General features: G+C 39.1%; 1 protein-coding gene and 1 long non-coding RNA gene across 4 annotated transcripts in view; one reads left to right on the top strand and one right to left on the bottom strand.

The window, feature by feature from the left end:
* CERS3 (ceramide synthase 3) overlaps positions 1 to 24,683 on the top strand; it is a 149,678-nt gene that overhangs the window by 65,924 nt on the left and 59,071 nt on the right. For all 3 annotated transcript variants that reach the window (XM_044932851.2, XM_044932853.2, XM_044932852.2), the window contains 3 exons: positions 3,995 to 4,087; positions 9,587 to 9,715; positions 13,413 to 13,519. In XM_044932851.2, the coding sequence (XP_044788786.1) occupies positions 3,995 to 4,087; positions 9,587 to 9,715; positions 13,413 to 13,519 (329 nt within the window). The remainder of the gene's footprint in view (positions 1 to 3,994; positions 4,088 to 9,586; positions 9,716 to 13,412; positions 13,520 to 24,683) is intronic.
* LOC123330731 lies at positions 15,725 to 19,106 on the bottom strand. The gene is made up of 2 exons (XR_006546821.2): positions 18,498 to 19,106; positions 15,725 to 16,708 (listed from the first exon to the last, which is right to left on the bottom strand). It is a non-coding gene; the product is annotated as an uncharacterized LOC123330731 (long non-coding RNA).

Genomic DNA, 24,683 nt, shown 5'->3' with positions numbered 1-24,683 from the left:
TGGGCTCTATAGTGCTTGTAATCAGCAAACACAGACTTTATGCTATACATAGGTATGGTTTTCTTTGAAATTATCCTGTGTAAGGTCTGTTGCCGGGAGCCGGCGAGAGACATTCCACTCGTGACAAAGGTCATGAGGAAGGGGGCTCGGCATACGCAAAGGCGGGATCGAGCCTCGGGAGTGCCCCCGGATATTCTCGAGCATCTACCCCCCAAAAAACCAGAGTCTGCCTACTTTATTGCTTTGTGCTCTCACCTCTGACTTTACTGGGGGCTGTCCCCCACCACCATCTCACTCTCTCTGTCAAAGAGTTAACTTACAGCTCCAATTAATAAAGTTCCTGGGCAATTAGGAGTGTTTAAATCCAAACCCCTCAGATGGCTCTCTAACTCGCCTGACAAGTTTACCCGGACACCTACAGCTATGCATACGATTGTTTACAGTCTCCCAGCCTCCAGAGGCACGGGAAGCTTAAGATATTCAAATAGCTTAGAGCCTCTCAGAGAATTAGAAACTGTCAGAATAAAACTAGTAAAAGATTTCATTGATGAGCCAATGTTTGTTGCCAAGTTTTCACATCCCCTGAATTGTATCCTTGAATGTGCATTAATTAATATAGTTGGTATGTAGAAAAAATAAGTAGTGGCCTGGTGTTAGTAACTTTAGACCCTTAAGGTAGTAAATTCTTTCCTTTGTAAACCCATTACACATCCACCCTATAGGAACGTAATCTTATCTTCGGAAGATGGCGCCAAACCTTAAAATAATTACTCTTAGAGAAAATAAGTCTTTGTTGATAAGTCCTTGTCAAGAGTCATAAAATGTTAATAGGCCTCTGGCCAGAAGATGATGTAAATCACCTAAACCATTTGTATACGATAAATCTGCAGGAAAGAAACCCTGGTTTTTGATAAGCATCAAAGACTGCTGATTTTGCATCCCCTATTGTCCTCTATGTGTAACTTAGGGTATAAAAGCCCCTGTTGAAAATAAAGCTATGGGCCTTGCTCACCAACGCTTGGTCTCCCCATGTCATTCTTCCCTTTAACTTCCAGCTGAGTGTCCATCTGGAGCGTGGATGTCCTCTGCGACCATTTATTTGCCTGGGCTTCTAAGACCCACTCGAGAAGGTGTCTAAGGTGGGGCACCTTCCGCTATTCGAGAGGGCGCCTGCGGCCTCCGTGGTCAGAGCTAACCTGGTGTCACGGGTTATATTGATTTTCTGCATAAACCAAGCCACTCAGCTTCTTTTCTCCACTGAATTTTCCTACTGAGCTATCCTCATTCTATTCCTCTTTATTATCTCTAATTAACATTTGAATAGGTCGCCTAGCCGTCTCTCCTTCGAATACCCTGGATCAGCCGGGGCTGGACCCCGGCAGTCTGTAGTATTTCTTGAATTAAGGATGCACTAGAAATAAAAGATTCCATTTAATGCATTTTTCTTCTCTTTGAAATCTTGGCTCCATGGGATGCTTCAAGATGCTTTGGTTGTTCCTTGTTACCTTCAAACAGATATTAACTGTACTTTTCCATATTTTTAAAGTAGTTCTCACTAGGAGGGTTAGTCTCATACAGACTTGTTTGCCATAGAAGAAAGCAGAAGTTCTCTTTCTTTTATGGCCTTATCAAGGATGATGAGTTGATCAGAAATCTATTCCATTTAATGTATTAGCCTTACTCTTCACCTCTCAGGTGTGTCAGTTTATGCTGATGCATAATAAATCATCACCAAAACTTAGTACTTTAAAACAACAACCATTTATTTGCTTATGATATGGATTAGCAATTTGGGCTAGGCACAGCCAAGCAGTTCTTTTCCATGTGGTGTTAACTGAATTCATTAATGTATTTTCAGTTAGTTCACAGGCTGGTTAGGGGATAGCTCATGTGCCCTCATTTGTATTTTTGTCAGTGGACATCTTAATTCTCTACTTAGTGGCCTCTGATAGGGTAGCTCATGTTTCTTGTTGTTCAGTTGCCCAGTCGTGTCCGATGTTTTGAGACCCCTTGCATTGCAGCACACCAGGTCTCCCTGTCCCTCACCATCTCCCAAAGTTTGCCCAAGGTCATGTCTGCTGCATTGGTGATGCCATCCAGCCATCTCATCCTCTGACACCCTCTTCTCCTTCTGCCCTCAGTCTTTCCCAGCAACAGGGTCTTTTCCAATGAGTCGACTGTTTGTACCAGATGACCAAAATACTGGATGCTTCAGCATCAGTCCTTCCAATGAATATTCAGGGTTGATTTCCCTTAAGATTGACTGGTTTGGTCTCCTTGCTGTCCAAGGGATTTTCAGGAGTCTTCTCTAGCACTAGAGTTCAAAGGCATCAATTCTTTGGCACTCTGTCTTCTGTATGGTCAAGTTCTCAAAACCATATATGACCACTGGGAAGACCATAGCATTGACCACGTGGACTTTTGACAGCAGAATAATGTCTCTGCTTTTCAACACACTGTCTAGGTTTCTCATAACTTTCCTGCCAAGAAGCAACTGTCTTCTGTTTTCATGGCTGTAGTCACCATTCTCAGTGATTTTAGAGCCCAAGAAGAAGAAATCTGTCACTGTTTCCACCTTTTCCCCTTCTATTTGCCATGAAGTAATTGGGCCGGATGCCATGATCTTTGTTTTTTTAATATTTAGTTTTAAGCTGGTTCTTTCACTCTCCTCCTTCACCCTCATCAAGAGGCTCTTTAATTTCTCTTCACTTTTTGCCATTAGAGTGGTATCATCCACATGTCTGAAATTGTTGATGTTTCTCCCACCTACCTAATTCCAACTTGTATCTCATCCAACCTGGCATTTCTCATGATGGGCTCAGCATATAGGTTAAGCAAATGGGGTGACAACAGACATCCCTGTCATACTCCTTTCTAAATCTTGAACCAATCAGTTGTTCCATACAGGGTTCTAACTGTTTCTTCTTGACCTGCATACAGGTTTCTCAGGAGACAGGCAAGATGGTCTGGCATTCCCATCTCTTTAAGAGCTTTCTGCAGTTGTTATGATCCACACACTCAAAGGCTTTAGCCTCAGGTTTCTTACTTGGTACTTATGAGGTCTCTGATTGCATCATATTTGCTGTGTCACCTTGACCAATGCCCAGAATTCAAATTCTTGGTCATGTTGGAGGTTACTGTACCAGGACATGAATATGAGGTGAAATTCATTGAGGGCATTAATGTTACAACCCATCACACCAAGTAATATAATGTCTCAGCTTATCTAAAAGAAGCACAACACCCCTTACTTTAAAGAAAACTCTAGCTGTAGGAATTTCATTTTGTTTTTTAGGAGACCTTTTTAGACTACCTAAATAATTGTATATATTTTACTACTGTCCCATTTGAGAATGGGCCAATTTGGGTCACCAGCTTGTCACCAGAAAAGAGGTTAGGACATCAGATTTGAGTAGTACTCAATAAACATAAAACAAGATATTTTGTTGAGTCAGCAAAACAACTTTTCCATCTAATTTAACTCTCAATCAACTAAAAGAATGCAGTTACACCTGTGGTAGTTTTATTAAATTTTAAACAAAATATTTAACTTGATTTTGGAATTCTTGTCTCCCTTTTTAGAAAGGATTCATTTTGATATTTGGCAAAACTAATACAGTTATGTAAAGTTTAAAAATAAAATAAAATTAAAAAAAAAAAAAGAAAATGCCTCAAAATATCGTCTCTAATTCCTTTTCAGAAGTTGAAATGTAAAACATTATTATTTGAGAGGAATTTGTGGTATATAAGCTTCCCTGGTGGCTCAGCTGGTATCAGAATCCAGATGAGAATCCCCCTGCAATGTGGGAGAATTGGGTTCAATCCTTGGGTTGGGAAGATCCCCTGGAGAAGGGAAAGGCTAACCACTCCAGCATTCTGGCCTGGAGAATTCCATGGACTGTATAGCCAAATAGGTATAAACAATGTTTTTAATCCTTAAAATGAGTTGTTTATATGGTGGCATTAAAGTAGTGAATACTCTTGTTTTCCTCAGCCCTTGCTGCCATCCCAGTACTGGTACTACATTTTGGAGATGAGTTTTTATTGGTCTCTCTTATTTAGCCTTGGCTCTGATATCAAGAGGAAGGTAAGTGTCTTATTTACAAAGGTGCTTTATCCATTTTTTTCAAAAATGTTCATCCCCCTTCCCCAAATCCTAATCTTTAAATTATATTTTTTTGTGTTCTTAGTTTTAGTTGATAGGTTTTTGTTTTTTTACTTTTATAGCACATAGAATAGTGCAAATATGCTTGTTCTTTCGTGACTTGATCAGTATTTGTAGTGAAATATTATAAAAACTTTAACTTTGAAATTCCACTCTTGTTCCATGAGAAAAGCACTCTCCTTTATGATGTCTCTTTCTTTCTCTTGGTTTGGGAATGTAGTGTTCTTCGGTGCAAAGAAGAAAAGTGCTAGTGGTTTTAATTCTAGAACTGTATCTTTTAGTTGATTACAGACTACTTTATTCTTTCATGTATTCAGTGACTTTGAAAACATTTTTTTTGCTTTAATTTATCCAAGATTCTTGTTAGGAAATACTGCTTCAGGCACTATTAGCTTTGCTTTATTTGTAGGGAAACTGAGTCACTAGCATGCTAAATGCATCCTCTGAGGTCCCAAAGTAAGGTATTTTTAGGAACGGTTTGGTTGCTACTGATTCCTGTTTGCTGGTACAGAAAATCATATTAGACTTTCAGTGCAGGCACAGATTTCCTTGTGTACACTAGCAGAACAGGGCAAATGACAGATACTCTTGGCATGTACTTTATATGTTATGCTCTATATAAAACATCAATTTGTAGCAAAATTCATATGATAAATAAAATTAGGTGGAATTCGTATTAAGGAGCTAAAACTAAGCTGGCTTGACTAAATGATGTTTAAATGATGGTGTACATTATCTACCACTAAGGGGCACAGTCAGCTGCTCAGCTGAAGATCTAAAAAGAAACTTACGGAATAAACCATGAGAACATAGTGTAGAAACTCTGATTGAAATGATTTCCTTTTCGAGAAAACTTGATCACTATAGTTTAATTATTATTAACTTAATTTAGGCTATGAATATATCAAATTTTAATTGAGGCATTTTCTCAAGGGATAGAATTGAAAATAATCATTATTTAGAAGGTATTAATAGACAGACTCAGATAGGATGACCCCATAATCATCCTTTTCCCACTTTTGAGCCTTTGATTTTTTTCAATAGTTGCTTTCTCTTTATTATTTACAGGTTCATAGCACCTTTCAAAAAATTAAATGTAGGTATACATCATATATTTAAAAATACATACTTTCAGAGACAAAAAACTGTTAAGAATTGGGTAAAGCACAGGCTCTGAAGTCACACTGTCTAAGTGTAGATCCCGTTTTCACCACTCATTAACATTTCAAGCTAGTTGATTATATTCACTAAACTTAATCTCCTCATATATAGAGTTAAAAATAGTTTCTATCTCCTCCAGTTGTTGTGAGGATTAAACAAGTTAATCCATTTAAATCACTTTCTGGTATATAGAAAGTACTCAATAAATTAGGCTGGTATTGTTATTTTATTTTATTTTTTTTACTTTGGCTACAAGGAAACTGAAATTTTATGTTTTTTTAAAAACATTAAAATTTTTTTTTAAATGCAAAGTCAAGTGGGCTTTAGGAAGCATTACCACCAAAAAAGCTAGTGGAGGTGATGAAATTCCGGTTGAACTATTTCAAATCCTAAAAGATGATGTTGTGAAAGTGCTGCACTCAATATGCCAGCAAATTTGGAAAACTCAGCAGTGGTCACAGGACTGGAAAAGGTCAGGTTTCATTGCAATCCCAAAGAAAGACAATGCCAAAGAATGTTCCAACTACCACACAATTACACTCATTTTACATGCTAGCAAAGTAATGTTCAAAATTCTCCAAGCCAGGCTTCAGCAATATGTGAACCAGGAACTTCCAAATGTCTAAACTGGTTTTAGAAAAGGCAGAGGAACCAGAGATCAAATTGCCAACATCCATTGGATCATCAAAAAAGCAAGAAAGTTCCAGAAAAACATCTACTTCTGCTTTATTGACTATGTCAAAGCCTTTGACTGTGTGGATCACAACAAACTGGAAAATTCTTGAAGAGATAGGAATACCAGACCGCTTACCTGCTTCCTGAGAAATCTGTATGTAGGTCAAGCAACAGTTAGAAACAGACATGGAACAACAGATTGGTTCGTAATCAGGAAAGGAGTACGTCAAGGCTGTATATTGTCACCCTGCTTATTTAACTTCTGTGCAGAGTACATCATGTGAAATGTCAGGCTGGATGAAGCACAAGCTGGAATCAAGATTGCCAGGAGAAATGTCAGTAACCTCAGACATGCAGATGATACAACTCTAAAGGCAGAAAGTGAAGAGAAACTAAAGAGCCTCTTCATGAGAGTGAAAAAGGAGACTGAAAAAACTTGCATAAAACTCAACATTCAAAAAAAATTAAGATCATGACATCTGGTCGCATCACTTCATTGCAAATAGATGGGGAAATGATGGAAACAGTGACAGACTTTATTTTCTTGGGCTCCAAAATCACTGCAGATGGTGAGTGCACCCATGAAATGAAAAGATACTTGCTCCTTGCAAGAAAAGCTATGATCAACCTAGGCAGCATATTAAAGAGCAGAGACATTACTTTGCTGACAAAGGTCCCGTATAGTCAAAGCTATGCTTTTTCCAGTAGGCATGTATGGATGTGAGCTTTCTTTCTATAAAGGAAGCTGAGTGCCAAAGAATTGATGCTTTTGAACTGTGGTGTTGAAGACTCTTGAGAGTCTCTTGGACTGTATGGAGATCAAACTAGTCAATCCTAAAGGAAATCAGTCCTGAATATTCATTGGAAAGACTGATGCTGAAGCTGAAACTCCAATACTTTGACCACCTGATGCAAAGAACTGACTTATCGGAAAAGACACTGATGCCAGGAAAGATTGAAGGCGAGAGTAGAAGGGGACGACAGAGGATGAGATGGTTGGATGGCATCACCAACTCGACAGAAATGAGTTTGTGCAAGCTCCGGGAGTTGGTGATGAATAGAGAAGCCTGGCGTGCTGCAGTTCATGGTGTCACAAAGAGTCAGACATGACTGAGTTACTGAACTGAAAAACATTTTAATGAAGATATGCACATACCGTTCAACTCTTCTGTCTAAATACATAATACAATGGTTTTTATAGTATATTCACAGGATTTTGCAATCATCACTACAGTCAATTCTATTTCCATCAGCTCAGATAGAAATTCTGTACCCTTGAGCGGTTGCTCCCCATTTCTTCTAACCTGTACAGACCCAGGCAGGTGCTAACCTATTTTTTGTGTCTATGCATTTGCCTCTTTTGGATATTTTATGTAAATGTAGTCATACAATATATTTTTTTTGCATTAGGTTGATGCAAAAGAAATTGTGGTTTTGCATTGTTGAACTTTCCCATTTGATATTGGAATACATTCTTAAATAAATTGTGATAATATTATACATCATTTTAATGCACATTACTCACTCTATTTTTTTTTTTTTTGCTAATGACTTATTACTGGCTGTTTATTTTATATTTTAGACTAAGGATGTTAGGCAAAAAGCAAATTTGAGGATTTTTCTTATTCGAGTTCAAAATGGGTCATAAAGCAGCAGAGACAGCTCGCAACATCAATGACACATGTGGCCCAGGAAACTGCTAACGAACCTTCAGTGCAGCAGTGGTTAAAGAAGTTTTGCAAAGGAGACGAGAGCCTTGAACATAAGCGCAGTGGCCGGCCATCGGAATGTGACAAAGACCAACTGAAAGCAGTCATCAAAGGTGATCCTCTTACAACTACTTGAGAAGTTGCCAGAAAACTCAGTGTCAACCATTCTGTGGTCTTCTGGCATTTGAGACAAATTGGAAAGGTGAAAAAGCTTGATAAGTGGGTGCCTCATGAACTGACTGAAAAATATTTTTTTTAATCATTGTTTTCAAGTGTCATCTTCTCTTATTCTACACAACAACAACGAACCATTTATTGATCAGTTTGTGACAAGTTATAAAAAGTGGATTTTATATGACAACCAGAAATGACCGGCTCAGTGGTTGGACTGAGAAGAAGCCCCAGATCACTTCCCAAAGCCAAACTTGCACCAAAAGAAGTTATGGTCACTGTTTGGTGGTCTGCTGCTTGTCCGATCTACAGCTTTCTGAATCTGAACAAAACTATTACATCTGAGAAGTATGCTCAGCAACCTAATGAGATGCATCAAAAACTGCAATGCCTGCATCTGACACTGGTCAACAGAAAGGGGCCAATACTTCTCCATGACAAGGCCAAACTGAATGTCGCACAACCAATGCTTCTAAAGATTAACAAATTTGGTTATGAAGTTTTGCCTCATCCACGGTATTCTCCTGACCTCTCGCCAACTGACTACCACTTCTTCAAGGATCTCAACAACTTTTTGCAGGCAAAATGCTTCTGCAACAGCAGGAGGCAGGAAATGCTTTCCAAAAGTTTCACAAATTGAAGCACGGATTTTTATGCTACAAGAATAAACAAACTTATTTTTCACTGGCAAAAATGTGTTGATTGTAATGGTTCCTATTTTGATTAATAAAGATGTGTTTGAGCCTAGTTATAATGATTTAAAATTCACAAAAACCTCAATTACATTTGCACCAACCTAATATCTGGCTTCTTTCCCTTAGCATGATGTTTTCAAAGTTCATTCATGTTCTGGCATACATCAGTACTTTATTCCTTTTTATTAATGAATAATATTCCATTATGTGGAAATACTACATTTTGTTTATCTATTTATCAATTAATATCTGGGTTGTTTCTGCCTTTTTGGCTATTATGAATGATGCTACTGTGAACATTTATATGAAAATTTTTACATGAACATACATGTTTATTCTTCTCAGATATATACCAAGGGGTGGAACTGCTATACTATATAGTAGTCGTATGTATAACCTTTAGGGGAATTGTCAGAGTATTTAACAAAGCAGCCATGCCATTTTACATTCCTACCAGTAATGTATAATGATTCCAACTTCTCAACATTCTAGCCAGTGCTTATTTTTGTTTGTTGCTTTGTTTAGTATTAGCAAAATACTTCAATATTTCACTAATGTAGTTATTCCACTTTTACTTGTTACTTATTTCATATGCAGTAACTCTTATTTTAATGGTTGTGTAATTTTATTACATCTGTCTTGGAATTAGGCAGGAAATTAACAATAAAGGTAAATGTACATAGGAATATGCTTATGTATATATATGTCTTTTGTATGTGTGTAAAGTGTACATATATCTGGTGTAGGGCAATGGGAAGAACAGCAGATATTAGGACTTAGATGGCAACTATTCAGTGTTATCTCAAAGTTAAATGACTTCATCAATGAGGATAACACTTGTTCTATCTCTCTCATAAGAATTGTGTTTAAGAATGAAAGTGAAAGCATTTTACAAATTTCAAAATATGCAGATGTAAGTTGTTATTTTTTAAATTATTATTATTATCTATTCAACTGATTGGAAAATAGCTGCATTTACTTAATGGTCTCCATTTGCCCTCATTATGTAGGATTTTCTAGCTACTATCATCCACCACCTGGCTGCTGTCAGTTTGATGAGCTTCTCTTGGTGTGCTAATTATATTCGCAGTGGGACCCTCGTGATGATTGTACATGATGTGGCCGATATTTGGCTAGAGGTAAATGTTTGCCATTAAAAAACTAATAACAGTACCATGTCCTGGGTTAACTGTGACTCTTTATAGGAAGAAATCTCTGTGAGTGATTTAGCAGAGCTCTCAGTTCTGAAAACACCTAAAGTCTGTGGATATCTCTAGGTCCCCAGGTCTTTCAAGCTCAAAGAAAGGAAAGCTTTCAGTTTTTAGTTTCTAATCTTTTTTCTCCATGGTAATCAAGAGAGAGGGGTTATTTTGTGGGATTCTATTTCTGCAACGTGCATGCAGATATTAGCTTAGGAAGTAAGCTGAGGTATCTGAAGAAAAAATGAATTCTCATCTTTTAAAAGGAAAACTTGGACTATGGCATCGTGGATTTTTAAAGCTGATTGGCCCCATATATTCACTTAAGCCAAAGTTAAACAGGCACTGAATGCTTGCACTGCCCTGCATGTTCCTCCTCCAGCTTTAAGGAATGAGAATTAATGTTTATTTAAATGATATTTATTTTCTAAGGAAGCAATGTTTCAGAGCAGGAGACTTTAAAACAAGAGTCCCTAATCTCTAGTTATACAAAATATAAGAAAGAAAGCAAAATTAGGATTGTTTCCTCTATGTGTTTCTGTTGTGTATCGGTTCTGTTTACCCTGAGACAGTGGGTCCTGCTATACTTAGAGCCGCATTATTAATTATTTACATATACTCATTCATAGTGAACATGAAAGTTGCTCAGTCAGGTCCGACTCTTTGTGATCCCATGGATTGTACAGTCCATGGAATTCTCTAGGCCAGAATACTGGCGTGGGTAGCCTTTCCCTTCTCCAGGGGATCTTCCCAACCCAGGGATTGAACCCAGGTCTCCCACATTGCAGGTGATTCTTTACCAGCTGAGCCACAGGGGAAGCCTGAGCTGGGGAAAATGATACTAACGTATTTGCATTCAGGATAACCTCTTGAAGGGCTAATAATTAAATGTAAGTTGATATGGAAGAAATTAATTTAATAAGATCTTGTTCTTTTAGATCAGAATTCAGCAAGTTCAGTTCAGTTCAGTTGCTCAGTCGTATCCGACTCTTTGCAACCCCACGGACTGCAGCACGCCAGGCTTCCCTGTCTCATTAACTCCCTGAGTCCACTCAAACTCACGTCCATTGAGTCGTTGATGCCATACAACCATCTCATCCTCTGTTGTCCCCTTCTCCTCCTGCCTTCAATCTTTCCCAGCATCAGAGTCTTTTCAAATGAGTCAGCCCTTCGCATCAGGTGGCCAAAGTATTGGAGTTTCAGCTTCAACATCAGTTTTCCAATGAATATTCAGGACTCATTTCCTTTAGGATGCACTGGTTGGATCTCCTTGCACTCCAAGGGACTCTCAAGAGTCTTCTCCAACACCACAGTTCAAAAGTATCAATTATTTGGCACTCAGCTTTCTTTATAGTCCAACTCTCACATCCATACATGACTACTGGACAAACTATAGCCTTGCTGGATTCAGCAAACTTTTTGGCAAAAAGATCAGATCAGATCAGATCAGTCGCTCAGTGGTGTCCGACTCTTTGCAACCCCATGAATCGCAGCATGCCAGGCCACCCTGTCCATCACCAACTCCCGGAGTTCACTGAGACTCACGTCCATTGAGTCAGTGATGCCATCCAGCCATATCATCCTCTGTCATCCCCTTCTCTTGCCCCAAAAAGCCAGGTAGCAAATCTAGCTTTGTGGACCTCATACGATCTGTTGTCACATATTCTTCTTTTTCTGTTGTTTTTCCTTTTCTTTTATACTCCTTTAAAAATGTGAAAACCATTCTTACCATTCTTAGCTCAAGGGGCTGAGAAGCTTTAGTCCCTAGGCTGAATTGTGATTTGCCAAACCCTGTTGTAGGTGTAACCAGAAGTCATTGGAAGACATTTCAAAGAAATTGGCTACTGTTAAAATTGGCTAAGTACAGAATTGTGTTTCTTGTATGTAGCCATAATTAGACATGTAAATCCAGTTCTAAGGGTAAAGATTATTATATGTGCTTCAGAGCAGCAAATGACTTAGCAGAAGGAGGATTATGCCAGTTCTTCCATGTGTTGCTCTCTGAATGTAGTCATCTCTGTTATAATCACCTCCTCCTCCAATCATATCTCAGTAACCCTTCCTGAAAATTAAGACCACATTGGCTATGACTTTAAAACTTTGTGCTACTCTGTTCTTTGAGCCCTCTAGTTCAACTGCCTTTGGTGTCCACCATAAAAATAGCTTCATTGTGTTAACTAAAAGGGAGATTTAGGTATTAGGACTGGGAATAAGCACCGTGTTGTCCCTGCCTACCCTGACATTGATATGACATAGGTTCCCTAGGTGACCTGTTTAGACCTTCCTAAAGATGGAGACTATTAATCTTTCCTGTTCCTCAAAAGAATTATTGGGTCGTTTCTTAGTTCTTTCTTTGCAAGGAAGAACAGCTTCAGCATCTACAGTTTTTACTCATAAGCAGTCTTGTGCCTTCTTCATGTATCTTCATGATCCTCTTTTTCTACATGTTAAGTTTGGATCCAGGACCCAACACTTTAACAATATCTTGACTGCAAAGGAGAGAGGTTACTGTCTGATATCCATCTTTGCACAGTCCAGCATAGGTGCCATGTGTATGGGCCCAAAGAAGTGCTATTTTGCCAACTCAAGTGGCTCTCTTCACATCTATGCATATCTCCAGCTTCCTGCTAGGCCTGGCTGCCGACCCTTCAAACAGCTCCCTCTATTCCAAGCCCTGTAACCTTCTGGCTTTCTCCCCATATCCAAGTTGGGCCTCACTGGCATGCCAGCCTTCCATTTCAGCAGTGAAGGCTACTTCCTTTTGGGCCTCTGCTAACCCCATAGTCTGATCACATTCCTACCCCTTGGTAAGTAGGGAAAAGTATGGAACATGCAGTGTAAACCATTCCTGAAGTGTAATAAGCTACTTCTCTTGTTCTAGATGGACCTTGACTTTCCTGGGAGATTTCAGTTCTAAAACTGGCAGTCCTAAGCCACACTCCTGCCCAGCTTCCACACCCACCTTCAGACACTTTCCCATTCAGCCTTGAGCTACACTGGATAATGCAAGAGAATCCTCATTACATTAATACCACATTAAACAGAACTTTCTATAATTCTTTTTACTCAACACAAATCATATGAACATTACAGACTAGCATGAAGTAAGCAGGAAAAATCAAGTGTTTGAAACTCTGCTTCAACCAGGATAGGGCCCTAAGGGCTGCCTCCTAACTCCACTCTTTATCATCTGCCTGAAAGTAGCTGCCTTGATTGCAGCGTGCCCAGCCCAGCCCAGGGCTTCACTTATATCCCAGCCTTTCTTCAGTCCAGCTCTCCTCCGAGTTAAATGGAGGAATTCAATAAATGTCAAGCTAAAATTACATGCTAAAAGTAGTTATGCTAATTTGTAGTGCTTATGTAATACAAGAGTAATATTACAGTCATTCTAACTAATTTTTTAAATGTTGTATTATGCAAGGTTCCAAACATATGACAAGGTAAAGAATATAATGGGTCCAATGGACCCACCATCCAGCTTTAATTAATGTGGCCAATCTTATTTCATCTACTTTTTATCCATAACCCAACTCGCACCAAGATTTTGAAGCAAATCCCAGGTATAATTTAATTTATAGATATTTAATTTTACACGACTATCACCCTATCTGAATGCAATTTCTTTCTATTTTCTCAGTCTGCTAAGATGTTTTCTTATGCCGGATGGAAGCAAACCTGTAACACTCTGTTTTTCATCTTCTCCACCGTGTTTTTGATCAGTCGCCTCATTATTTTTCCCTTCTGGTGAGTAGACAAGGTGCTGTGCATGCCTTTGGTCGCTATGCTGAGGTCGCCTTGCATGTTGTTCAGGTTGGAGCATTGCCCTTTCTTTCTCACACTGATCTCCAGCTATTTGTGCAAAGTTTAGCTGGATAGAAGAATGTAAAGGAGTCATTTTTATAGATAATTAAAACCACACCTTCTAATGTGAAAGGCTTGCTACAAAGGAAGATAAAAGATGTGTGACCAGTGGAAAGCAGCATCTCTTACTCTATGTCTGCTCTCATGAACATGGATCTTTTTTGCAATTAACAACTTTTCCAGTTATTCAGTGAAATGTCATTGGTCAGTTATCAGCTCTTTAAAAGAGAGGCAAATTCTGTGTTAAAATTGCAATAGTTATAACCACCATTAATTGAATGCCAGGCATTGGATTAGGCCCTTAATACATCTTGGCACTAGCTATACAGCAAACCATAAAGATAAGTGTCATCAATTCCACTTCACGTATGAGGAAACTGATGCTGATTTCATTCTTCGTGATCTCTGGTCCTAACAGTGGTACGGACCACTGGCTCTTGCTCAGTCTGTTGATTTTGTTTAGCCAAGAGCTGGCAGTGTCGAACTTATGTTGTGTCTCTCCTGACAGCCTTTCCTTCAGCAAGTGTAATTTCCCATGTGTCGATTGACAGAAACCAGAGGAAAAATGTGAGGAAGACTTTGAGGGTTTGGAAAGAACAGCTTAAAACTAACTGTAGTTTGGGGCTAGCCTAGGAGTTTCAGATACTCTCAACAGAAAAACTAATGTTGTTGAAAGTCCTAGGTTCCAGGGAAAAGAGATGGAGACCCAGGTTGCAGGGCTGATTCCTTGTGAGAGGAGAGCACACAGGAAGACTGGTTAGAGAGTTCAAAAGGTGCTGGCCACTCTCTGGAAGCCAGCTGCATTCTTTAACATAAGACTGGGTGTCTTGATTAGATACTTTTTCTAGAGAGAAACAGCGGAGTGCAGTGATGAATTTCATGGGTGCAAGTCAGTCCTTGCTGCAGATTTACTACCTGTGCGATCTTGTACAGATTAGATCAATTTTCTCTGCTTTAGTTTCTCATCTGTAAAATGTAAGGATTGTCAAGAGGCTTAAGTGAGATAATAAATATTAAATAGCTTAGAACAGTGTCTGGAACATAGTAAAGACTCAGTAAATGCCAGCTGTTATTACTGAAATTATTAAATGAGTCTGAGAATTTGGAGTTTAATCCAGAATCAAATCTGAGATGCATGTTTAAGATGCTCTTCTTGGTTGATGAATCATATTACCATCACTTTCACTTTGGCTGATCAAGTGTGTTTGTGAAATTAGAATATTGTACAGTATTGATAGGATAAGAATTGACTTGCAGATAGAGTTAAGTTGTGGCTTTTTAGTGTGACTTTCATGGTGCTCTGAATCTAGCATATGCCCACTGCTTATTTTGTTTCAAAGGTACCATGTGTTCCAGTTATCTATAGCTGTATAACAAACCTTCTAAAAAGCTTAGTGGCTTAACACAGTAGTGAGCAAATTTTTTCTATAAAGGGCCATAGAATAACTATTTTAGACTTTAAGAGCCATATATGGTCTCTGTTGCATGTTTTTCTTTGTTTTGTTCTATTTCTTTTACAATCCTTTAAAAATGTACCAAACCCAGCTTAGATCACTGGCTGTAGAAAAACGCTCTACAGGCCAGACTTTATCAACAGGCCATAGTTGGCAGGCTTCTCTCTTAAAATAACACATTATTATTATCATTATTATTACCTCTTATGGATCTCAGAATTGACTGACCTCATTTACATGGTTTTCACTCATGTGGTTACAGTCAGATGGTAGCTGGGCAGCTGGAGTTGGAGTTTTCTTGAAGGCTTCCTCAGGCACAAGGTTCAGGTAACACCCATGACATCAGCTGGTTTATGCTGGTCGTTGGTTGGGACTGCTGCGGGCCTGTCAGCTGGATTGCATGCCCATGCCCCTTCACTGGCCTGATCTCTTCCTAGGACAGCAGATGGATTTTAAGGGTGAGCAGTTCAAGAGAGAGCTTTGGCAGATGCTGTGTTTCCTTTTGTAACTCAGCTTCAGATGTCATAGCATGTCACGTCCAACCTCATTTTCTTCATTGGATCCAGGTCACTAAGGCCAGTTCATATTTAAGGGAAGGAAAATGAGCTTCCACTTCTTGTTGGGAGTAGTTTCAAATAATTTATAGACATATTTTAAAAACACATACCATGGAAGTTCTCAGTCTAGAGAACTCTCTGAAAAGCATCTAAGTATTGCTGCTGTGGTTGATTTGTGATTCAGCAACAAAGGATCTCACCTAGAACTTGACTTTAACATCTCAAAACCAACAGGCAAGCTTACCCTAACCTCGCAGTTGAACATCAGGTTAGGGTTGAGTGATTTGGAGGTGGTGTGTTACTTTCCCATACACCCTCAACTTTATTTTTTTATTTTTTTTATTTTTTTTAATCCTAGACATAAGAACTCATTCTTTTGCCAGCATTTCTGGATTTCAAGGAGAATTAGTTACATGCATTTGGCATTTTCTTGATCCTGATATTTTGCTGAATTCACCAGCTCACTGCAGAGGGCAGCCAATACCACTGTTTGCTGTCTTCAGAGAGTTTGGGCTGCAAATAAACCAGTATTAGTAGACTTGACTATAAACATTTTTTGTGGGTAAAATTTTTTCTGTACTGATGTTGACTGATCCTCATTTGGAGGGTTAAAGAAAACCTCAACAAGCTATTGGAAGTTTTGGAGCTGGGTTTTTCATGGTTTTCAAAAGCATCGGTTGTAGTGTATTACTCTGGCTTAAATAGCTGTCCCATCAGCTTGAACCTGTTACACAACCGTCTTGTGGTGCCAAAGAGGAAAAGTCAGTTCCTTGTTGTTAGTCTGGCTCCAGACATCTGTCTAAAATTTGTAACTCTGCAGACTCACTTCTTAAGGACCTTTTATTAGTCCAGATTTGTTGGGAATTTACCGTGAACCAAACAAGGTGCAGACAAGAGGCCCGTTTCAAGATTCAGACATTTTAGAGGTGCTGTGGGAGGCGGTGCGCCATCTAGTTGCTCTGTTCTTCTCAGTTGTTTTTGCTGCGCATTTTGTCGTGAGATGTAAGGACTGAGTGTGGAGAAAGCTCCTGGGTGTTGCCATCTGAAAGGGATCTGAAACCCTGAGAAAAAGAACAGGAGTTTGCCATCACGTGTGTCTTTCCATTTCTTCTTCCCTCTATGCCCTCAGCCTCAAGCAGGTTTGCTTTCCCCTTGTGAATTTCTTACGTGTTTGTACAACTGTGTTGCCAGTTCTCCTTTCCTCCAGTTCTTTTCAGGGAACTTATAGCCATTTTTCAGTCAATGTCAGCAAGAGTTAACTGGTTTGATTTTCTAAGCATTGCTACTGTCAACATTAGGTAGACACTCCAGTTGGCACGGGCCAAACTGCTTTAATCTAATTGCTTGGTTACCCTATTTATTTGCGTTTTTCTTCAAAAGTGTTTAAATTTCAGGCTTATGTTTTTCACATTGTATTCCCAACTATTGTATTAAAATAATGGCTGCTATATTTGCGAATTATTGGATGTATTTCTCTACTTTATACAAATACCACCTGAGAATCATTCCCCAACCCAGGGATCCAACCCAGATCTCCCTCATTACAAGCGGATTCTTTACCAACTGAGCCACCAGGGAAGCCCATTCAGTGAAAAAGATCCTCCAAAGGTCAGATAAACGATTCCCCTGACTCCTGACAGTTTTTCTCCTTAAATAAATAAATAAATAAATAAATAAATAAATAGATAGATACTGATTTAGTCCCAGATGGTTGATCTGAAGGGAAGGAGCGTGTTGTAGCTGATGTTTCCAGGTAGCAATGCTGGGTCATCGCTCCATTTCTTGAGCTCATCACTAGATGTTGTGAGGAGCTCACAGATGAATGAGATGCAGCTCCTCGCCTGCAGGAGTTCATGATGGCAGTAGAAGAGATCTCTGTATCCACCACCTTATTCATATATTTGAAGAGTATTAATACTGACCTGTGTTTCTTGGATATTCCAAAAAGAAAATAGTAAGACATTTCTTTCAAATCAAAACTACAAAAAGATATCGCCTCACACTGTACAGAATGGCTGACCATCATTAAAAAGTCTACAAATAATAAATGCTGGAGAGGATGAGGAGAGAAAGGAACCCTCCTATATTCCTCCACTGTCAGTGGGCATGTAAATTGGTGCAGCCATTAAGGAGAACAATATGGACGCTTCTTAAAAAACTAAAAATAGAGCTACCATGTAATCCTATAATCCCACTCCTGGGCATATAGGAAAAGGCAAAAATTCTAATTCAAAAAAATACATGTACCTCAGTGTTCATAGCAGCACTATTTGTAATAGCCACAACATGAAAGCAACCTAATTTGTCCACTGACAAATTGATAAAGAAGATGTGGTACATATTTACAATGAATATTACTTAGAAGTGAAAGAGAATGAAATATACCATTTGTAGCAACATGGATGGACTTAAAGAGATTATCATACTAAGTGAAATGTCAGACAGAGAAGAAAAATATCATATTATATCACTTATATGTAAAGTCTAAATAAATGATACAAAGGAACTTACAAAACAGAAACAGAGTCACAAATGTAGAAAACAAAGTTATGGTTACCTAAGGAGAAAGTGAGGAAGGGATAAATTAGGGATTTGAGATTAACAGATACACACTACTATATTTAAAATAGGTAAAAGACTAAGACCTACAGAGGAATTGTATTCAATATCTTATAATAAATAACCTATAATGGAAAAAAATCTGAAAAAGATTAGATACATATACATATATATAGCTGAAAGACTTTGCTATACACTTAAAACTAACTCAGCATTGTGAATTAACTATACTTCAGTTTTAAAAATGGTTAAACAATAAAACATTTCTAACTGTGAAAACAACTTCCTTACCTCCAAGGATACATATGCTAGTGGTAACTTCATTTCCCCACCACTGGTTCACAGGACTTTGGGCTTCATCTTTTGATGATCCAGGTCTCACTGGTATCAAAAAAATGGTACCCTGAGAAGCCTCATATGAAAAAGAATTTTGTGGGAGATGAGACAATATAAACCCTTGAAATGGCTGTTAGAGGACAGTTTTAAGGAGACACAATGGAGCCAAAAGCCTCTAGTCCATCAGAGGGAAACTAGAGTGAGGACATGATAGTCTTTTTCTTTCCTTTTAACGCCTGAGGCCTCAGTTCTGAGCAGGCAGGCAGGGGCAGGCAGGGGTCTTCCGGGGTCCCATCAGCTTCCACACCCGCCTGGATAGCAGTGTCCTTCCCTTAGTCACCAGAGGAGACGCAGGGCTACGCCAGGCCAGAGGGCTCTGTTGGAGCTGGGGCTGCTCCCTGGGACCGCCCTGCAGATGCTTATCTCAGAACTAGACTTTCCAGTCACATGGCTTCTGGAGGAGACAGCACAAGTCACCACACATGTTTACTCAGAGTCTCGCTCGGTGGGCAGCTCCTCCCACACCCCACAGGCTTGGTACTTCTGCTGCTGCTTGTAAACTTACGAAAGACAACTACCACAGTCCATAGAACTTTAGAATGAGGGGCTTTATTCATTATTTAGCGTAACCCCTTTGTTTGTTTATTTGTATGGAAATCATTTCAAGCTTGTAGAATAATTTCAAGTATATTACAGAGAACTCTTACCTGTTCCCTTTACCCAGATTTACCAGTTAACATTTCCCTGATTTGCTGTATTTCTTTCTTTTTCTCTCTCAACACACACACATATAACACGCTCACATGTGTGTGTGTATGTGTGTGTGTGTGTGTATATATATATATATATGCATATATACACACACATTTTTTTCTGAACCAAAGTTGAAACCATCATGCCCTTTTAATCCTAAATAGTTCAGTGTATATTTCCTAAGGACAAGGACAGTCTTCTACAGAATCCTCCATCAGTTTCAAGAAAGGTAGCAATCTACCATCAGTATTTTGGTTTTGTCAGTTGATCTGATAGTGCCTTTCATTGCTTTTTTCCCCTCACTACCGGATTTGGCCAGGATCACATTCTGCATTCAGGTGTCATCCACCTGAAATAGTTCTTCTTGTACTGGGTACTTCTTGCCTTTCGTGTCACAGACATTGTTGAAGTATTGCAACTTAGTTTATTTTTCACGTGAGAAGTTAAGATAGATCTAGGATAGCACTGCTAGTTATGAAAGGATCAAGACCAGAAACAGGACATTTGAAACACAAAACAGGTATGTTTCCAACTAAATTACTTAATTGATAAGAGCAGACATGGCTGCCTTGCCTAAGTTTTAGTTTTCTTCAACTATTTGGTCACTTAGAAATATAAGCCATCTCTAAAATGTAAGATAGGCAGTTAAACACCTATAGAACCAATATTTGTTATCCTGAAAAGGCTTAATGCTTACACCCACAATTAGCAAGAAAAAAAGACCTTTAATTTTTATTAGAAAAAAACAACTTTTGGTGACTGCCTTATCCAGCCCAGCAAAACCAACAGTTTATACCAACAATGTGATTTTTTCAAACCATGTAAACTTTAGCAATTGAAAGAGTAAAGATGGGGAACAAAACCCCAAACAGAGAAAAGGCCAAGCTTTGCCATCCATAGGCACCATGGTAGTGTGTCCATTTGGACAGGTTAAAGGCCAGTGTACAGAGCAGAACTGAAGAGTATTCTCTGTGAAAAGGGAGATTCCATAGGCCCCACAAGGTAAGTGTGTGAGTGTGTGTTCACACGTGTCTGCACACTTGATACATGTGTGTTCAGGACACACACTTGATACACATGTATTTGAGCCACACAAAATTTAGATGGGCAGATAAGTTTTGTTTTTTTCCTTCCTATTCTTTTGGTAAAGGATGAGAAGAATTAAGGCTGACAGATTGGACTGTCCTTTAGGTATCATTCTGGATCTCACCCCAAAAGATCTCCCATGATTTCCACTTTTTGTTTCAGTTCAGCTTGTTACATGCTGACTATGTAAACTATAACTTCACTAGAATGACCTGTGGAGCCTTAAGAAAATATTCATGGCAAGGTTCTAATTCAGACCAATATTAGAATCTATAGACTGGACCCAAACACTGTGTTGCCCTCCATGTGGTATTAACTAGCCCTTTGCAGTAGGAAAGCAGGTGGTGGTGGAAGCCGTCTCATCATAGTGGTGGTCATAATAATGCTATAACTACCATTTTTGAGTGCTCACTGTATGCTGAGCTCCTCCCATTTGTCAACTCATTTAATCCTCACGACAACCTGATGAGGTGAGTTCTGTTTTATTACAGAAGAAACTGAAGCCCAGAGAAGCCAGTAACTTGCTGTAGATGTCAAGGAAACCATGATCCAAATGTAGCAGGCTCCAGCACCCATGCTATTGACTGACCTCTCCTCTCTGCAGTGGCTTCTCTGTCTCTGGAGCTGTTTGTCAATGGCAGTCTCTTCCATTTCTAGAACTCTTAAGTTTGCAAAGCTGACTCTGTGTTTCTCTGGAGCCTTAGTCAGAGAGATGGGGTTAGTTTCACCCAAGGAACAGGAGGTTGTGTAGGTTGCCAGGCAAAAAATAGCAGCCTCAGTCCCAGAGCCCAGCTCTGATGATGCTAGGCCAAGTATTGTTTTTGTTGTTCGATCGCTAAGTCATGTCTGACTCTTTGAGACCCCATGGACTACATACAACATGCCAGGCTTCCCTATCCTTCACATCTCCCGGAGTTTGCTCAAATTCCTGTCCACTGAGTCAGTGGTACTGTCTAACCATCTCATCCTCTGCCACCTCCTTCTCCTTTTGCCTTCAGTCTTTCCCAGCATCAGTGTCCTTTCCAATGAGTCAGCTCTTTGTATTAGGTGGTCAAAGTATTGGAACTTCAGCTTCATCAGTCCTTCCAATGAATATTCAGGTTGATTTCCTTCAGGATTGGCTTGTTTGATCATCTTTTAATCCAAGGGACTCTCAAGAGTCTTATCCAGCACCACAATTCAAAAGCAGCAATTCTTCAGTGCTCAGCCTTCCTTATGGTCCAACTCTCACATCCATAGGTAACTACTGGAAAAACCATAGCTTTGAGTATAAGGGCCTCTATTACTCTCCTTCCTAAAACCTGCAGAGGTTCCCAAAGCTCTTTCAGGGAAGGCCACACCTCTGACCTTGGCTTTCTAGGCCAGTGAGAGATGGCTGCATTCACCAATCCATCTTCATCTTACACACCCAACCCACGTCACCCCTCTTCCACCCCATCCCACCCCCTGCCCCCACCCACCTTGCCACACTGGTCTTCTTTTTAGCCCTTGAATTTTCCATAATGCCTCCACCTGAGAGTTTGTACATGTTACTCCCTCCAACTCTGTCTCCCCTTCAGCTATAGAGAGAAGAGGGAAATCTCCATTCAGTAAAAACCCTGGAATATTCTCCCTTATTCTTTTCTTTTTTTCTTTGCATGGACCACAGTTAAATTGTAGGTTTAGGTAGCTATTTACATTCTTGATAGGATGTATAAAGGAGGTATTTTTGAGTAGATTCCTTTGTTAATTTTGACATTGACAAATTCCCATTAGGGAGCCTTGTATGGGACTAGGTCCTGGAGGAGGCGATGGGAGAATACATTTGAGATGAAGGCTTCATGGCAACTGCCTGTGGAAAGCTTGCTGGCTAATGAGGAGTCAGCTCATATACAAGCTTTCACTGTAAGGCAGAGTGAATCAGCCCAATGCTCTAAAGAAGTTCGTAGCAGAGGAGCCCTGAAGAAAGTTAGAAGAGGTGATCAGGAGAGATTTTTTTGTAGAGGAGTCCATGCTTTGATAGGTGAGAAGAATTTCAGATGAAAAAAGGAAGGACATTCTAGACTGAGAGAGTGCAAAATAAGGCACACAGTTGCTTAAAGACCCAGCAAATCATAATAGCAAATAGGCTTTATTTATATTATTTCCCTTAACCCCTGTGGATGCAGGCACCAAAATGTAAGCCCTACTAGCTCAGGAATTTCAGTCTGTTTTATTTATCCTGGCTCCCACAAAGTGCCTGGTATCATTTTGGTGCTTAATAAATATTTACTGAATGAATAAGGTAGGTATTTATTGCTTCCATTTTACAGTTTAGAATATACACAAAAAAGTGACTCAGCTTACATAGAGTCAGGATTTTAAGAAAATATTGGGGATATATTTTATAATGTTAGGGGTGAGAAAAACATTTTAAAGCATAACATAGAGAAAGCAACTGTAAGGGAAATAATTGATAATATTGGTTACAAAATTGTTTTATAAATTAGTCAAGAAAAATTATAAACGAAGTTGTAAAAATCAGACCATGTGATATCATTTAACATGATTAAAAAGTAATGCATTATCATTAATATATAAAGAGCATTTAGGAGTCAGCATAAAAAGTAAACATCCCCCCCCCCAAATTGGACAGATACCATGAAGAAGCAGTTCACAAATGTACAAATCATAATAATAATTTTTAAAAACTCATATATATCTTCATTTCACAAGAAATAAAAATGTAAATATATAAGCAGTGTAATGTTGTTTTAGTAAAAGCTGACAGACTACAATGTTGATCAAGATCCCAGGAAGCAGACACTCTCATACACTGGGTTCATTTCAGTTCAGTTTAGTCACTCAGTCATGTCCGACTCTTTGCAACCCCATGAATCACAGCACGCCAGGCCTCCCTGTCCATCAGCAACTTCCGGAGTTCACTCAGACTCACGTCCATCGAGTCAGTGATGCCATCCAGCCATCGCATCCTCTGTTGTCCCCTTCTCCTCCTGCCCACAATCCCTCCCAGCATCACAGTCTTTTCCAATGAGTCAACTCTTCGCATGAGGTGGCCAAAGTATTGGAGTTTCAGCTTTAGCATTAGTCTTTCCAAAGAACACCCAGGACTGATCTCCTTTAGAAAGGACTGGTTGGATCTCCTTGCAGTCCAAGGGACTCTCAAGAGTCTTCTCCAACACCACAGTGCAAAAGCATCAATTCTTCAGCACTCAGCTTTCTTCACAGTCCAACTCTCGAATCCATACATGACCACTGGAAAAACCATAGCCTTGACTAGACAGACCTTTGTTAGCAAAGTAATATCTCTGCTTTTGAATATGCTATCTAGGTTAGTCATAACTTTTTTTCCAAGGAGTAAACGTCTTTTAATTTCATGGCTGGTGCAAGAATATAAATTGGTGTAGTCTTGATGGAAAGCATTTAGCAATACACTCTAAAATATAAAATGAATATACTCTTTGATTCAGAATTTTAGCAACTTGGGAGGAAGTGAACAATTTAATCAAAATGTCTTCACAAGTAACATTCTCACAGTGTTCTTCATAATGTAATGAAAATTTGGAAACAAATGTCTATCATTAAGAGATTAGCTAAATAAGTTATGATATGTATAAATGGATTTCTGTGCATTTATTACATAGAATGGTATATAGTAGGGGTTGGCAAATTGGCTCATAGGCAAAATCCAGTTCGGTGAACTATTTTGCTAGTAAAATGTTATTGGCACACAGCCACACCTACTAACTGATACATTGCTTATAGCTACTTTCACACTGCAGTGGTCACTTGAGCAGTTGCAACAGGGACCAAATGGCCCAGAGGCCTGAAATATTTATTATTTGTCCCTATTAAAAAAGTTTGCTGATCCCTAATTTATAAATATGTTCACTGACATGGAAAGCTCTCTGTAACATGTTTGATTGCTAAGTCGTGTCCAACTCTTTTTGTGACCCTATGGACTGTAGCCCACCATGCTCCTCAGTCCATGGGATTTCCCAGCAAGAATACTGGAGTGGATTGCCATTTCCTTCTCCAGGGGATCTTCCCAACTTAGAGATCAAAACTCTGCCTCCTGCACTGGCAGGCAGATTCTTTACCCCTGAGCCACCAGGGAAGCCCGAAAGCAGGGTACAAAACCTGTTATATAAGACCACGTGGTAATAGGGAAGGGAGAAAACACTTTAAAAATGTATTTTTCAGAAAGATGTTTTGAATTATGTTTATCAGACATAGTATGTACTGGGTACCTGTGAGTTGTGAGATTTTAAGTGATTTTTACTTTAACCTCTTTATATTTTCTGTAATTCCTAAGTTTCTAAA

Source organism: Bubalus bubalis, chromosome 20 (genome assembly GCF_019923935.1).
Source record: "Bubalus bubalis isolate 160015118507 breed Murrah chromosome 20, NDDB_SH_1, whole genome shotgun sequence".
In the NCBI taxonomy this organism is placed as follows: Eukaryota; Metazoa; Chordata; class Mammalia; order Artiodactyla; family Bovidae; genus Bubalus; species Bubalus bubalis.
The sequence above is the reverse complement of the archived record's forward strand: the minus strand, read 5'-3'. Positions and strand labels throughout refer to the sequence as shown.